Source organism: Idiotropiscis lumnitzeri, chromosome 5 (genome assembly GCF_059441095.1).
Source record: "Idiotropiscis lumnitzeri isolate Australia: NSW breed Sydney's pygmy pipehorse chromosome 5, RoL_Ilum_1.0, whole genome shotgun sequence".
In the NCBI taxonomy this organism is placed as follows: domain Eukaryota; kingdom Metazoa; phylum Chordata; class Actinopteri; order Syngnathiformes; family Syngnathidae; genus Idiotropiscis; species Idiotropiscis lumnitzeri.
This window is the reverse complement of record NC_142395.1, coordinates 12,946,000-12,960,207: the sequence shown is the minus strand read 5'-3', so window position 1 is coordinate 12,960,207 and position 14,208 is coordinate 12,946,000. Positions and strand designations below refer to the sequence as shown.

At 41.6% G+C, this 14,208-nt stretch overlaps 2 protein-coding genes across 2 annotated transcripts in view; one reads left to right on the top strand and one right to left on the bottom strand.

Annotated features, from left to right (window-relative positions):
• Window positions 1–480: 480 nt before the first annotated feature.
• On the bottom strand, window positions 481–5,506 carry LOC148336977 (ubiquitin-like protein 7). The gene is made up of 11 exons (XM_088296467.1): window positions 5,364–5,506; window positions 4,908–5,082; window positions 3,912–4,031; window positions 3,738–3,823; window positions 2,415–2,499; window positions 2,290–2,347; window positions 2,082–2,218; window positions 1,903–1,952; window positions 1,641–1,814; window positions 786–899; window positions 481–712 (listed from the first exon to the last, which is right to left on the bottom strand). The coding sequence occupies exons 2-11, from the start codon at window positions 5,080–5,082 to the stop codon at window positions 572–574; spliced, it is 1,140 nt and encodes a 379-aa protein (XP_088152593.1). The 5' UTR covers window positions 5,364–5,506; the 3' UTR covers window positions 481–571.
• A 344-nt stretch (window positions 5,507–5,850) lies between these two features.
• cd276 (CD276 molecule) overlaps window positions 5,851–14,208 on the top strand; it is an 84,256-nt gene continuing 75,898 nt past the window's right edge. The window contains exons 1-2 of the mRNA XM_088296458.1: window positions 5,851–6,174; window positions 9,010–9,118. Of these exons, the coding sequence (XP_088152584.1) occupies window positions 9,064–9,118 (55 nt within the window). The 5' untranslated portion in view covers window positions 5,851–6,174; window positions 9,010–9,063. The remainder of the gene's footprint in view (window positions 6,175–9,009; window positions 9,119–14,208) is intronic.

The following is a 14,208-nucleotide window of genomic DNA, read 5'->3' as shown; positions in this document are numbered from 1 at the left end:
AATATAGTTATTTCTCATAACAATTGTCTAATAAAAGTCAGATTTTTGTGGAGAATGGCCAATTTATGGCTTTTCCTCTCTGTTTTACTAAAGTCTCAAAGGATTGTATAGTGATTAATGATTACTATTTTCTTATTGAGACTTATTACTTAGAATTATGGCTTTGTTCTTGCAATATTAAAAGTACTGTATTAAAACTTTCAGTAAAAGATTTTCTTCATGACGGTAAACAAACATCAATATTCGGACAATTTTGTAAAAATAATGATTAATTTGCTGTTAAATTTCAACTTTTGTAATTTTTTTTGTTTCTTTTTGTAAAACCTTTCATGCATTTTGCTCATTCATGGTTGTCATAAATGTACGATTTTCTCATTGAATTGAGACTTTTTCTTGCAATAGTTGGGCTATGCTCAATTAAGGTTGTTTTTAAAGTGCTATATAAACACAACTGAGTTGGAAGTACAAAAACAACAGGCGTTTATGAAACATCAATATTTCCATTTATTACAAGTGAATAACAAAATGAAATTCAAAACAAAATTCCTTTGCATGTTGGTCATCTGGATTTTCAGAGTCCAGGTCCGCCAGCAAAGATTAGCTCGAGGGCAGCCTGGATGTCTCCGTCGGTGGCCTGCAAAGCTCGAAGCATCAGTTCCTCATCCTGGATGCCCATGTCTCGGAGCTGTTGCATCTGCGACTGCCAGCGGCCCTGAACGTATCCACCCGCAAGTCGTTTTATTCACTCGTGTCCCAGCATGCACTTTAACGAAGATACATGTTACCTGTAGGGCAGACATGTTGGTGGCTTGGAGGGCTTGTTGTAGCGCTTGGCTGAACAGGTCGTTGCTGACGGGGGTCCCTGCCGGCATGGGTGGGCCGCCGCTCGATGACTCGGCCTACAGCCAAGAATATCATCCCATATTAGTGTAGTTCAAAAAAAATAATCAGAAGATTAAAAAAAACAAGAAAAAAACAGAATGAAACAAATATTGTCGTAGAATAGCATAGCATGGATGTTGGTCTCTCAGCATTCAAATATTCGAGCATTTGGTGTTATTCTATGAAAGCATTGGTGTGAATGAACTCCCAGCTTTCAAACTCGTTTATGATACACAAATGGATTATTGTGATTGCTGAGCACTCAGCATTCACATTTTTTTATCTAATCCAAAATATTAGTGTGGCTGAAGGTTATTATGCATTTAATCAGTGTTTGATACACAATAGCATTAGACTGCATGACTGTCTCCGTATTCATGGAATACTTTTGACAGTATAACTGTGTCATTGTGAATAATTGACTATCAGAATTTAAAAAAAATTATGCCCAATATCACGAGCATGAATGTGTCGCTCATCATCCACAAAATATGTTTCGATATTCAATAGTATTCATGTGAATATTTGTCTCTCAGCATTTACAAATACATTTTGGTGAACACGGTAATTAATATTTATGCTCATCTTGACATCCGTGAAATCACTTCACATTGACAGCAGCATCGACGTACACTCATCTCTCAGCATTCACATTGTTTTGATATTTAGTAGCTGTGACTGTGACTGCTTGATTCTCAGCATCCACACTATAAAGCTTGTTTCACATGTGGTTGTGAGACGTTCCAACAAGGCTTGACCTGGCTGGCTGTGGTTGGAGTCACTGCGCTGCTTTCAGGCGTGCTAGCGAGGGCTAGCGCCGTAGCTAGCTCGCTCTGCGTGATAGGTCGCGGGCCTGTGGCACCGCTGTGGTTCAGAGAGAGCGGCCGTATGCCTGAGGCCCCCACTCTGCTCGAAGGGCCCGGTGGGCTGCCCTGCCACATGCACGGGGGGGAAAAAACACTCATCAGAATTAACGCTTCAAAAGATGTCCGATGGCTGAGATGGCGAGGGAAAACTCACAGGCTGGAAGTCTTCATCATCGTCAGACATGCCCTCGAACATGAAGCCTCCTATTATTATTATATTTACAAAAGAAGAAGAAAAGCAAATGAGCAAATTTGTTTCCAGTTTTCAGAAAATTTGAGACAAGGATTTCAGCAGCGTACTGTTTAATCTTAAGAACGTGAGACGAGACCGACCTGGCATGTCACTGTAAGAGCTGGCTGAGGCGTTGCGTGTTGCGGCGGTGGCGGCAGACTGCGTGGGCGTGCTTCCTGCCACGGAGTGCAGCACCAGGATGATGGCGTTGACCAGAGCCGGGTGAGAGCTGATGAGTCTGTGAGGAACCAAAAGGGAACGTCTTGGTCTGCATACATGCATGTAATGAGAGGGAAAACAAGCACTCACGTGTCTAACATGTTGGGATCTGTGAACTGCACGAAGAGGTCTTTGTCTTGCAGCACGCCTGGAGCGGATTAAAAATGTCAACATTTGCATTTTCACAGTCATGAAGAAGAAGTATCGGGTGTTACCAAGAGCCACGGGGTCGGACCGGAGTCCTGGTGTGGCCACAATGATCTGATCCAGAGACTCTTTGTTGGTCAGCATTTTGTACACCTGGGTGGAGAAAGGAAAATTGTTCATTTTGCTTTTTCTTTGGCTATTTTGTGACGGAGAAGTCAGTGTAGCGTGTGAGAACTTTGCTTCATCTGCAATGTGTTTCGTTTGGGGGGTCCTTTTATTATTTATTTTTTTTGCACCTTTTGAGTTGCTCAAGAGCTTTGGTCAGTGTGCCTTGTGATTTTTCTTTGGCTGTTTCATGACATTTGCAAAGTTGATATTTCTCACTCTGTTGTCCATTTCCTAGGTTTTTACCATAGAGCAGGCGTGGGCAAACTACGGCCCGGGGGCCACATGCGGCCAGTTAAATGTTTTAATCCGGCCCGCCGAACTTGAAAAAAAAAATTAATGAATAAACCTTGTTAATGTTTTATTTTCTAAATATTGTGGTGTGTTGTAATGCTTTTGTTCATTTTCATTTAAAATTAATGTATTTTATTTTCTCTGATGAGGTGAGGTTACCAAAACACTCCATCCATCTGCTCCTGGTCCGGCCCCTCTCTCAAATTTTAGAACCCATTGTGGCCCGCCAATCAAAATGTTTGCCCACCCCTGCCATAGAGAGACTGACAGTGGCACAAAGCCATACCAATACAGGATATACATTAGGTGTGTGCGATTGTTTTAATAATATCCATCTGTATTCATAATTTCATATGTAACAGTGGCTAGAAAGCAAAGCATGGCGCATCTCCGTTGCTGAACTGCATGGGTGCAGTCAGCGAATGGGGCAATCGATCATTACAGACAGACTCTCACAATGTCAATGCTCTCACCCATGTCCTCGTCTTTGTAGGCACCCGCTTCCACCATGACAATTGCACCATATTTTTGTGGTTCAATAAACTGTATTTGCAGCTTCAAACGTGATTGGTATGCGGCGAAGTGTCACCAACTATTTTGCAACGGTTCACTTCAATCACGTTTGGCCGCTCGATCTTTGTGCGGCAAGCCAAAGGTGTCAGTTGCTATTTCTTTGGATTTTTTTTTGTTGCAATGTTGCCTACCATATGGGACCTCTGTATGGCAGACACAAAATTAACTGTGCCTTTTGTGAAACTTGAGAGCTCTATTTAGTATGCCTTTTGCTTTTTCTTTTTTTTTTTTTGCAACTCTTCGGACATCGACATAACTCAGACGACCTTTGTTTGGTGATGACTAAAGCATAGACTATGCCTTGAGATTGTACAATTGTAGCTATTCGTCAATAAATATGTGCATAAAATCATTCTCACTGAGTCTCTGTAGGTGGAGTGTAGCGAGTGGAGGGCAGCGTGGAGCATTCGGAACTCCCTGGCCGCAGTGGCTCTGTTAACAGGTTCTGAAGAAAAGACACTTTTAAAGCTGTGGCTTCAAATGAAAAAAAAAACAAACACATCTTAACATATGCTAGGTATAAATAGACACACCTGTAACGCTTTCAGACTCTGGCCAAGTCTTTTTCAGTACATGCAACGTGGATCCCGGTTGAATCCCGCAGGCATCCAGTGTGAAGTCGTCCTTCAATTTACGCCCACAATGGACCAGCTCTGGAACAAGATATGGACTCAACTGAGATTATGCAGAACAAATGGGCAGGGAGCATATATCAAGAACACATCTCCCCAGGTAATGGTCTCATTTGCTCTAAAAGACACCATGCCTCAATAAATCAGCAGAAAGTTTTTACATGAATAAACGCACCTCAAATAAATGCCTCATTTTTACAGGGTGACACAAATAAGATTTAAATAATAGTTACTCTGGACTTTCTGTAATGGAGTAAATAACCACACACTGCCAATGCACAAATGAATATTAGCTCAAATTTATTTCTACAGATAAATGCCTCTTGGCTAACAGAGACGTGGTATGCTCTGCAGTAAATAAATCCCGCAAGACACTATTTGGAAAAAAAAAATATGGTCCCAAAACCATACATATGAAGATCATATCTCCTCCATCCATGTACAATTAATTTGTGCGAATAAATTACTATTACTTACCGCACCCTAAAAAAAATGTACTGTGGTCTGGAGGTTATTAAATCAATGACCACTTCACCACTTGGCCACTATACTGGGACAATTGTAGTTTCTAAACTAGAAACAGTTATAAAATTAATGTGTGTAAAATACAGTTGTGAAATGCACACTTGATAACCAGAAGTTATACAGTTATAGTATAGTAGTCACTAAACTGCTTCCCTGCTGATAGACATCTTATCCATAACTAACAAATGACTGCTTCTCTCTTTAGTTAAGTAACTCAACACCCAGCCTGTATTTACGCAAATATGTCCGTCATTAACTTGGGTTAGTGGGACACTATCTTGTTCTCGTCCTGCCACGACGAGGACAGGGAACATTTAGAAAAACAAGACACCTCTCCAAGCACGCTGCCTTCTGCTTGAATCGATGTCATACCTATGAGGTCAGGGTCGGGTATGGAATCAGGGAGCTGAGCGGCCACAAGCTGTTTTAGAGTGGCAACTCTGTAGCCTCCGGGAGCGACGTCCCCTGGCATCATCTCGGGGAAGTGGAAGGTGGATTTGGGCTGATCCAATAGCTTCAGGGACAGGTGCCAATCGGAGGAAGCCATCTTAAAAGATAAAACAAGTGAAAACACCAGCCAGTGGTTGATCCGTTAGCGTAGAATAACCACCCTGGGTTTTATTTGCAAGCTGTATAATATTTCAGTGCATGAAAAGCTTTGCAACGACAACAAATGCGCAATCACGCCTTGCACATTTGACCGAGACATAGTTTGTAGCTCACAACTGTACATGTTAAACAATTTCACTTTGTTATGACATGTTTAAATGGATAAAAGTAAGACTGCACATGTAATAGCGCACTAATTAAAGAGACGCGTACACTCACCGTTTCAATGTTGACACTCGATTCACTTCCTCGATTTCAGTCACGTGACATTTGGTGCGTTTAGGGTCAGTTTCCACGTCAGGGAACTTTCCCTGCTCCATCTCTCGTTTTCAGTCAAACCAAAGAACCATCCAACTAAGATTTTTTTTTATCTAAATATACAAACGAAACCTTTTATTTTGTTTGTTTTAACGATATTATCATATGAACTAAACTGATTTTCCTGTAGTGTTGTTTAGCCGTCGCTGCGTCATGTCTTGGGGGAAAATGTGATTCCAGACAGATGAATCATGATGAGTTATTTTTATTTAGGTCAGGAAGACTGATCCAAACTTGACAAACTAATTTTCGTCGCAATTATTATACCTCAATGAATACACATTTCTTCTACCTTATAATTTCTACTTTACTCGCACGTGTGTAAAAAAAATCACATGGTGTAGCGTTCTATTTAATGACACTGCGTCAAAATGATGTTTTCCAAGCAGAAACTGTAAATGTGGCTTCCAGAATCTGCAGTTTTCGATGCAGACACCGAGCGGTTAACCGGGAGTGGGTCGGGACTCGCCCACCGAAATGACATCACCACCAGGCAAAGCAACAAGAGAACCAGTTCCAAATCAATGGAACACACCCGCGTACTTTTGATAAACCCCGAAAGACGCATTTTAAGCCAGCAAAACACACCGTTATCTTCTCATTTAGCGGGACAAGAGGAATAAATGTTTTTTTAATCCTAGTGCTCTTGAAGGCATCGTTGTGCCTATTGGGAAGCCACTTGAACACTTTTTCTCGTCTTTGTCCTACCATGGTAAGAAACTGTCCATCTACTATTTAGCTAGCGTACATTTCGCCACCAGTTGCTACTCAGGCGTGTTATTTAAATCAACAGGCAGCTGAATCGCGAATTCGGGACTGGCATGTAAAACTACTTTCTTACAGGACAAATGTCGTATTTTCTTATTTTAGTCTTTCGTAGCGAATCTAGGGTAAAGCTAATCATGTTGCGGTTGCATGACTGAAACGTGTAGTGCCCCCGCTCGACAAAGTGGAAGCATTACGTTCGGAAAAAAAGGGAAATCCCCTCAGCAACACTTAAACTTGATTTAAATCGGACATACTATGTATCTAAAGAGGTTTTCAAGAGGTAATTTCCTGGCTTTACATTGTTGTTTATCACATGCTTGTTCAGTAGGCAGGTACAACTTCCTGTGGGATGTAAAGGATGTTGTAGTCCCCATCCGAATCACTTGAGTGGGAAGTCATTTCCGGTGATGTCATACTGTTGTGACTGAGTCCATCCATCCATCCATTTACTGTAACGGGCGCCCATCCTCATTTGGGTGGCGGGTGAGCTGTAGCCCATCTCAGCTAACTTTTTGGCGGATGGCAGACTATACCATGTACGGGTCGCCAGTCAATTGCCCAATTGCACAGTTTAGGGAGCAGCCGGTCTCTCCATTTGCAAATAGCAAACTAAACCACTCAACATCACTGGCAGCTCTATATGATAGGAGTCTTATCTCAATACAAATTTGACGATTATCTGTCTTTAGAATCAAACATTAGATTTTTTAAGTAAATTATATCCATTATTTTCACAGCAAGCTAACAAGCCAACTTTACATTGCTGCAAGTAGCATGAAATAAAATGCACAAATATCCAGAATGTTATCCAACACATTCAGGAAAAAACCCAAGTAAAAATATGTGTGTGCATGTGCGAGTGCTCAGGCCAGTCTAATTCAAAATGCTGGGGGTGATATTTTTTTTTCGTGTCAGTCCAACCCTTGATTGTCCTTAAAATAAGATTGACCTCTGAAGAAGAAGACTAACCTTAATGTTCCGTGGTACTTAGTGCAAATTCTTTTTTACCATTTGTTCGAGTCGTCTATTGTTTTTGTGCTCAACTGCTTGTTCAAGATATTTCACTTAGTTTTTCAGGACATTCCAATGGTTGTAACCTACCTGCTATATGGCTTCTGTTTGTGCAGTGGCTCTGATTGTTTTTCCACCTTCTGTCAGCTTCACAATTTCTTGCTTTATCATCCATAGAGAGCTCTCTGGTGTTCATATTGGTTGTACTTCCAATTTTAGTCTTCACATTGTAACCCACAACTCAGTGCAGACATTCAGCGCTTTTTGCGACGTATCTTTTGTTTGCATTGATTCAAATCAAGGTAACTTCGGCATTACCTCCCACTTGGCAATTTTTTTTTTAATTTAATGATGAATACACCACACATCACTTGTCCTTATGGACAAAACCGATGCTTGAATACCCTTTTCAGTGTGAATAATTTTGGTGTTAGACGTTCTGCTGATTTAGTATCAAGTATAGTGTGACATTCTCATCTACGGGAAGTTGAGCTAGACGTTAGTGACAGACCGACATTTTTTTTTTTCAGGGCGGATACCGACACAGACTTTTTTTTTGTAGTCAAGGAGCCCAGTAACCGATGTTAGCAGCTGATATTAATAGAAAATATATTAGCAGCTATTAAAAAAACAAACAAAAAAAAACGTAAATTCTTAACTTTATAAAATAACATTTCAAATTTGCAACATTGAAGATTTAAATTTTAGACATGACGAGAATAGACTGCTTTCTTTAAAAATTCTAAGAAAAAGTTTAGGGCTTTCAGGGTCATCATCATGTCTTAAGTTAAATGAGAACCCAAACAAGTAAATAGTTTCCTAAAGTTTTCTGCAGTAAATCAAGTTTTCCAAAATTTCAACATAACATAGCACAGATGACACATTTGAGTGACACATTTAGTGTTTCTGTTACCGCTATCAATCTTCCTCTGTGGTGTTGTTGTAACACGCACTACATATTTGAAAAATATTTGTGTAAATCAATGGCCCCAAAGTGCGCTCCTGATCTTTTCCCAGTTGAGAAAGTCCTAAAAAGTTTTAACGAATGAGAGCTAAAAGGATTTGCACTGTTGGCATGCGGGAACACTGAAGCCAGTTAGTCACTTCCTGGTGTCTGGATGCCACCGGGCAGAGTCAGCCTGTGGTTTGGTTTAGGGAGTTGGTCCAATTTCACATTGTGCTCTCCAGAGTGCGAGTCCAGGGAATTGGGGGGGGGGGGTGTTTTTATTTCCCTTTTAGCTACATGGAGTTGGCTTGAACAGTTCAGAGAAAGTGGTGCGGTGCTCTGTTATGGAAACTTTGGTCACGATGAGGATGCAAGCCTGACCCACATTCGCTTTGCTCGCTCAAACGTTGAGGTTGACGGAAAATATGCAACCTCTTACGTATTGTAGTTTTATTTTGTATTAAATCTATTGCCTCAGCTTGCGAATGTCATATGACCAAACTCGGAAAATAGATGAGCCGTGTTTGTTACCTGAGACTTTAGGCACTTTGTTAGGTAAGTGACAAAATGGCCGCCACCTCAGACACATAAAAACACGTGCATTTTTCTGCAGAATTTATATTCTACAAACACAATGTTAATCAGAATGCAATGTTTAGATTAGCGGGGGCGTACACAGGATCTCAATAACATTTTTGACTTGACTTCCCCTTTAGGCAGGTTAACCCTTGTAGCCTAAAACTATCAACGAATAGAAGTAAAAAAAAAAAAAAAAAAAAAACTGACTCGATCATTCTAATTGCTGCGTTTTGATCCCTGCAGCTTCACGCCTGAGGAAGTTTTACCGCCGTACAAATCCACCCCGGGATCACCACGATGTCCCTGCTGCTGACCCTGCTGCTGTCTGCCATGCTGGCCATCCAAGCTGTTGGTGGGTGTCAGCTGCCTTAACAATACACCACTTGAGGCTCAATTAGTCTTCCTACAAAGGCCTTCGCAGGGCAAAACTGAAGGCTGGAATCTAACATAGAACAAGTTAACACTCAAAGTTGATGTCGTTTTAAACAAGGGGGTCTTTTCGAAAGACATATGCAATATTTATTTGGCCCTTGGAGGGCATTTTAAAACTGAAATTGCCTGTTATAGGAAAAAATGTTTCAAATAAACACAAACAATGTTTAGACATGCATATAATTTGTACAGCATGACTGTATTTTGAATCATGTTTTGTTTTGGTTTTGATCCAGAAAACTGTTGGGACATTTTCTCCCTTTACTGTATTTCAATTGCGATGGAACACTCTCATATTCATGCCAGGCACGTTTAGGAGTTAGGGATCTATGAAGATATACAGTTTTGGTGTTTAACCAGATGTCTGCGCTCTGCTGATTGCCGTCGGGAGTTTTGCGACGCCCTCAATGAAAACTGCTTTTAGAGCACATTTTCCCGTCGTTCTGAAGGGGCGGCTGTGTGATGTCGCAATGAAGGATTCATAACATGAAAGTTTCACTTCTGTACAAGCAAAGAAGTTGGGTCATCATAAAAAAGTAACAAATAGGCACAGGGTGGCTTGATAACGTCTCCAGGCGCTGTAAATAAAAGAAAGAAGTCTAGAATGTCAAAAATTGGGATCTACACTGTGAAAGTTTTATAACCTTCTTTTCTTCGCTGTTGGTGTAGGCTGGACACATAATGTAAATTAAAATCTCATACCGGCTGATACAGCAAGTCAAAATGTGGGCCCGACATCCTTGGGCAAACCTGTAAAGTTCAGTAACTTGTTTTAAAAAATAACATAATTTCAACTTATTTCCTATACAAAGTCAATTCCCCTGCGTACAATGCTAAATAGATGAAAAAAAATCTGACTTCATTTCGAAAGTAAGATCGGGAGTTAACGTGACAAAATGGAGTGATGTGTTTGAGTTATGGTGCAGTAGACCTCCGTACAATCACTTGTTCATTAGGCACAGCTTCACTCCAGACACAAATTGGACCACGGGCTGGCTCATTAGTGGCAGCGTGGCATCCACACGGAGGAGGAGTAGATGTGGGCGGCTCATACAATGATTCCGCTTCTCTCCGCTAAGTGGCGCGCTAAGTGAATTAGTTGGCTGCTGCACATGTAACTCGATACAAAAACACTGCTGTTGTTGAGCAGATTGTCCAGTCCCACGTGCAATCAAAGGTAATATTAGTAGCTCAATATGAAATCCTGGTTCCAAACAACAATAACAAAATGTCTGACAAAACCGACCTATTGGCAAGCCTGCAAAATCTGATCCCAACTAGTGTTAATTTCAAAAGTTGCATTTTTCAGCGCTGTTGAAATAAACATTTTTTTCCCTTTGGCATAGATGAATATCCAGTTTTGTCAATTGCTACTCAATCTAATTTCTTCATTTATAAACTACATTGACTTTCAACGAAATGTCCTCATTTAATTGCGAATGACCTAATGCAGCTATGTAGCTTATTAGTTTGGGGCTGTGTGCTCGATATTCAGCTACAACAATGCCTCGTTGATACAACACTGTCGGTCAGGGACAAAATTGTGAATCAGCTCACATGTATGACAGGATGGCAAGTGTTTAAAATGTGTCACGCACTCACCTGTAGCTCTTTGAAATTGTAATAGAATTCAGCATGCCTTGCTCTCAGGCAGGTTGTTAGCCTGTCGCAAGTAGCTTTAGAACAAACCTGGCAGACAGGCTTCTCGCTAGCTGTCGGACATGTAAGCCTAATAATTCCCGATAACACTGCTTGTGTCTTGTTTCTCGGTGATAGGTGATGTCTGGAAGAGCGTGGTGTTTTGGAGTCACTTCTGTCTGTTGTTGTCTATGTATTTCTCCAAAGTATACACACGCTGGGCACCGATCACTTTCGACATGGACTTGTCGCAGATTTACCCCTCAAGTAACGGACAGTACTTTAAAAATGGCGCCAAAATTGTTTTGACAGATATGGTTCCGCGTTTTTGTACCATTTTTTTGTACCTAATTTGTATCATCATTACATAATATTTCATTAATATTACTTCCCTGTTTTTAGCGTCTTGGGAGTGCGCAATCAAAAGTTGCCGATATTGCAGACTGGAGTACTGTACGATACTGATATCGATCCGATATGATATCAGCATAAATTCAACCTCAAACATGCACTTGAATAAAATATATACAAAATAAGTGAAAAGACATGTATAAATAACCCCATTAAAGTCAATGTAAATTAATTATACTCTTTGAAGTGCAAAATAACAATTCAAGTTTACTGAAGTACATCTGGAATAAATTATTTACATTTAATATTTGGTGGAAATGGAGTCTGTATACATTTTGGATGTAGACCGATATTTTACAAATAATTTTTTTTCACTGCAGTCAGACCGATATTAATATCGTATTGGTACCCCCTCGTGTTTTAAGACACGCAAAGCAGTGAGAGTTCGGTGATGACTGCAAAGTAGCTGCTTGATCAATAACTGGTGGTGGTTTGTGACTTTACGTCGTGCTGTTGTGACATGCAGTATGTTGTGTTTATGTTTGCATCGTCATGGTGTCATTATTGTGTGATGCAAATGGTGTTCTGTCGTGCGAATTGAAAGAGAGCCGTCAGCCTTCAGCTTTCTTGTGTTGTTGAAGAGAGAAAGTGGCATTAAAAAGTTTTGGGAAAGGCCAGATGTAATGTGAAGGTCAATTTGAGGTCTTATTGGCTCTCTTCGCATCCATTAGTGCATTTAATCTGCCGATTTTCCTATTGAGAGTTGCAGATATCACGAGCCTTTCCCAGCTGACACCGGGTGACAGGTGGACTAGACGCTGGACTAGTTCAGGGAAATGTACGTCTAAAAGCAGCATCAGTGACTCTCTTTGAACTGTGTCAGCCAGAGGAAGGTTGACCCTCTGTTACATGAGCAGAGCCAGCGCTAACTGCCTTAACACCTTAGCCTACCAATTGTATTTAATACAACATCGAAAGTTGACCACATTTCACACTGGGAGGGGACCCCCGGGCCAATTAAAATTAATGAGTGTAATTGGAGCGATCCCGCGGGGCGTGAAAATAGTGTGCTCTCGACTGTCTTTGCAAATGTGATAACTGCGAATGCTCCCACTCATGTCCTCCTTTTCCCAACATTGTGATTGATTCTGCAGAGAGGGCTCACTTTAGCCTGCACGTAAATTCAATTTTGGGCCATTACCCCGTATCTGTGATGCTCTTGCTAATTTGATTGCGTCCAGTGAAGGGTCCCATCGAGGGGCCATCTCAACTAAGACTGGTTTCAGCAGAGCGCATACGCAATCACGTACATCATCAGTCTTGTTGGCCCGCGCGCCGCCTCCATCCTCCTTTCCTTTCTCCCCTGTGCGTTCATTGAGACATAGTGCATTACCCAACAAGCACCTCATGATTATTTCAACAAGTCGTCAAAATGCAGGCCTGTGGGACTGTTTAAAAATTGATTCAGGTAATATGCAGCGATTGCACTTCTGCAGGGGTTGTGCAGGACCCGGAGCCATGTGTGGTTGACTGTGCGTCTTGCGGGCCGGCGTGGATTGTTTGGATGGATGCTGACCCGTGCTTGGAAACTGTTACAGGCTCAAGGCTTTGATGAGGCCGCCTGCACGGTACGAGGTGTGGCGGGCGGCGTCTAGGAAGTCTAACTTCTTACTAATGGTGGTGTGGTGACGTGACATGACAAAGACAATACGCTAAACCTCTGATCTTTCTGGGAGACCGGTGGAGCTCTTCAATGAATAACTAACGACCCAAATGTTTGCAATTGAACAAAAGTATGCCTTTAAACAATATGCATCTTGTCCCGTACTATTTTCTTATTAGAAAGGACTTTGGCGCAGTTTTCTGGCTTGTTAGTGCATTTCTGAAACAGCATCAAACAGCAAAATTGTCAGCAATAAAAAGTGAAATGTTTAATTTGTGAATAGATGATGTGATCGAAATATATTTTTCTACCTTTCGGTATGATGCAGTGGCAAAACACGCTGTTTAATTGAAGGAAAAAGATGAACAGACACCCTGTGAAGGGAAATCAAGGCAGCCTTTACCGCCGTGCTGGTTCTCTTCTTCATCCTTTAAGTTTTCTGTCCTCAAGTGAGATGTGACCCTGTGACCTTACGTCTACCTTGTCAGCTAGCCACATTCCTTTTTTTTTTTTCATTTGTGAAACCGCAGCTCATCAAAAGGCTCTCGGTGTCTCCGGACTTGTAAGCCAGAGGCTCACTCTTATCTGACTGCCCGGGCCCATTAGTGAGTTATTGACAGGATATGAGATGGCTCACATCAAGGAAGGAGGCAAGACAAGATGACAGTGGGCGGCGACGGAAGAAAGAAAGAAGGGGAGATGGAGAGAGAGAATGATAGAGAGATTTAAAAACACCAAACAGCCCAAAAGAACATTGCATCTTGATTTATGACTGCGGGAAATAAGCAAGTCGGAGTCCTTATCTGGCTGATCACCTGGATGTCTCCCTGGCGAGGACACTCCTTTGTGATTTCTTGGGGAAAAACATAAGAAAGCAGGAGATTATATTCAGAGCTTGATGTTGAAAGTGATCTTTTTAATGCTCAAAGGCTGTGTCTGAAGATGTGAGGTGTTGAGCCATGATCTTGTACCACGAATATCTACAAATGATGTCTCTCTTGATGATCATGCAAAGACTCGATGGCCTGAGCCCTTAACTAGGCAACAAGAACTCCCACTGGGACCCGCAGTACCACAGGAAACCACAATCCAGACTCACTCTGACTGGGTTCGCCGTACAAACCGTAGCTTGCTTTCACCAAACCCCAAGACAAGTGACCCCTGAACGACTTCGAGGGACTGACGCATAACTGGGAGTCGTCAAGGTGGTCCTCAGCTCCACAGAGTCCAGGCTGCGGTACTGATGAGACGGGAGTTAAAAAAAAAAAGCCACCATACCATTAAAGAGGAGTCTGGGAGGTCATGCGGACAGGTGACAACACCCCTCAAACGAGCAACATTTTTTTTGGGGGAGGTGT

Coding starts and splice junctions, on each gene's coding strand:
- LOC148336977 (XM_088296467.1), bottom strand. CDS start 5,082: ATGGCTTCCTCCGATTGGCACCTGTCCCTGAAGCTATTGGATCAGCCC. Junction 3,824..3,911: donor AGAGTCTGAAAGCGTTACAG/GTGTGTCTATTT, acceptor TCTTTTCTTCAG/AACCTGTTAACAGAGCCACT. Junction 1,953..2,081: donor CTCTTACAGTGACATGCCAG/GTCGGTCTCGTC, acceptor TAATAATAATAG/GAGGCTTCATGTTCGAGGGC.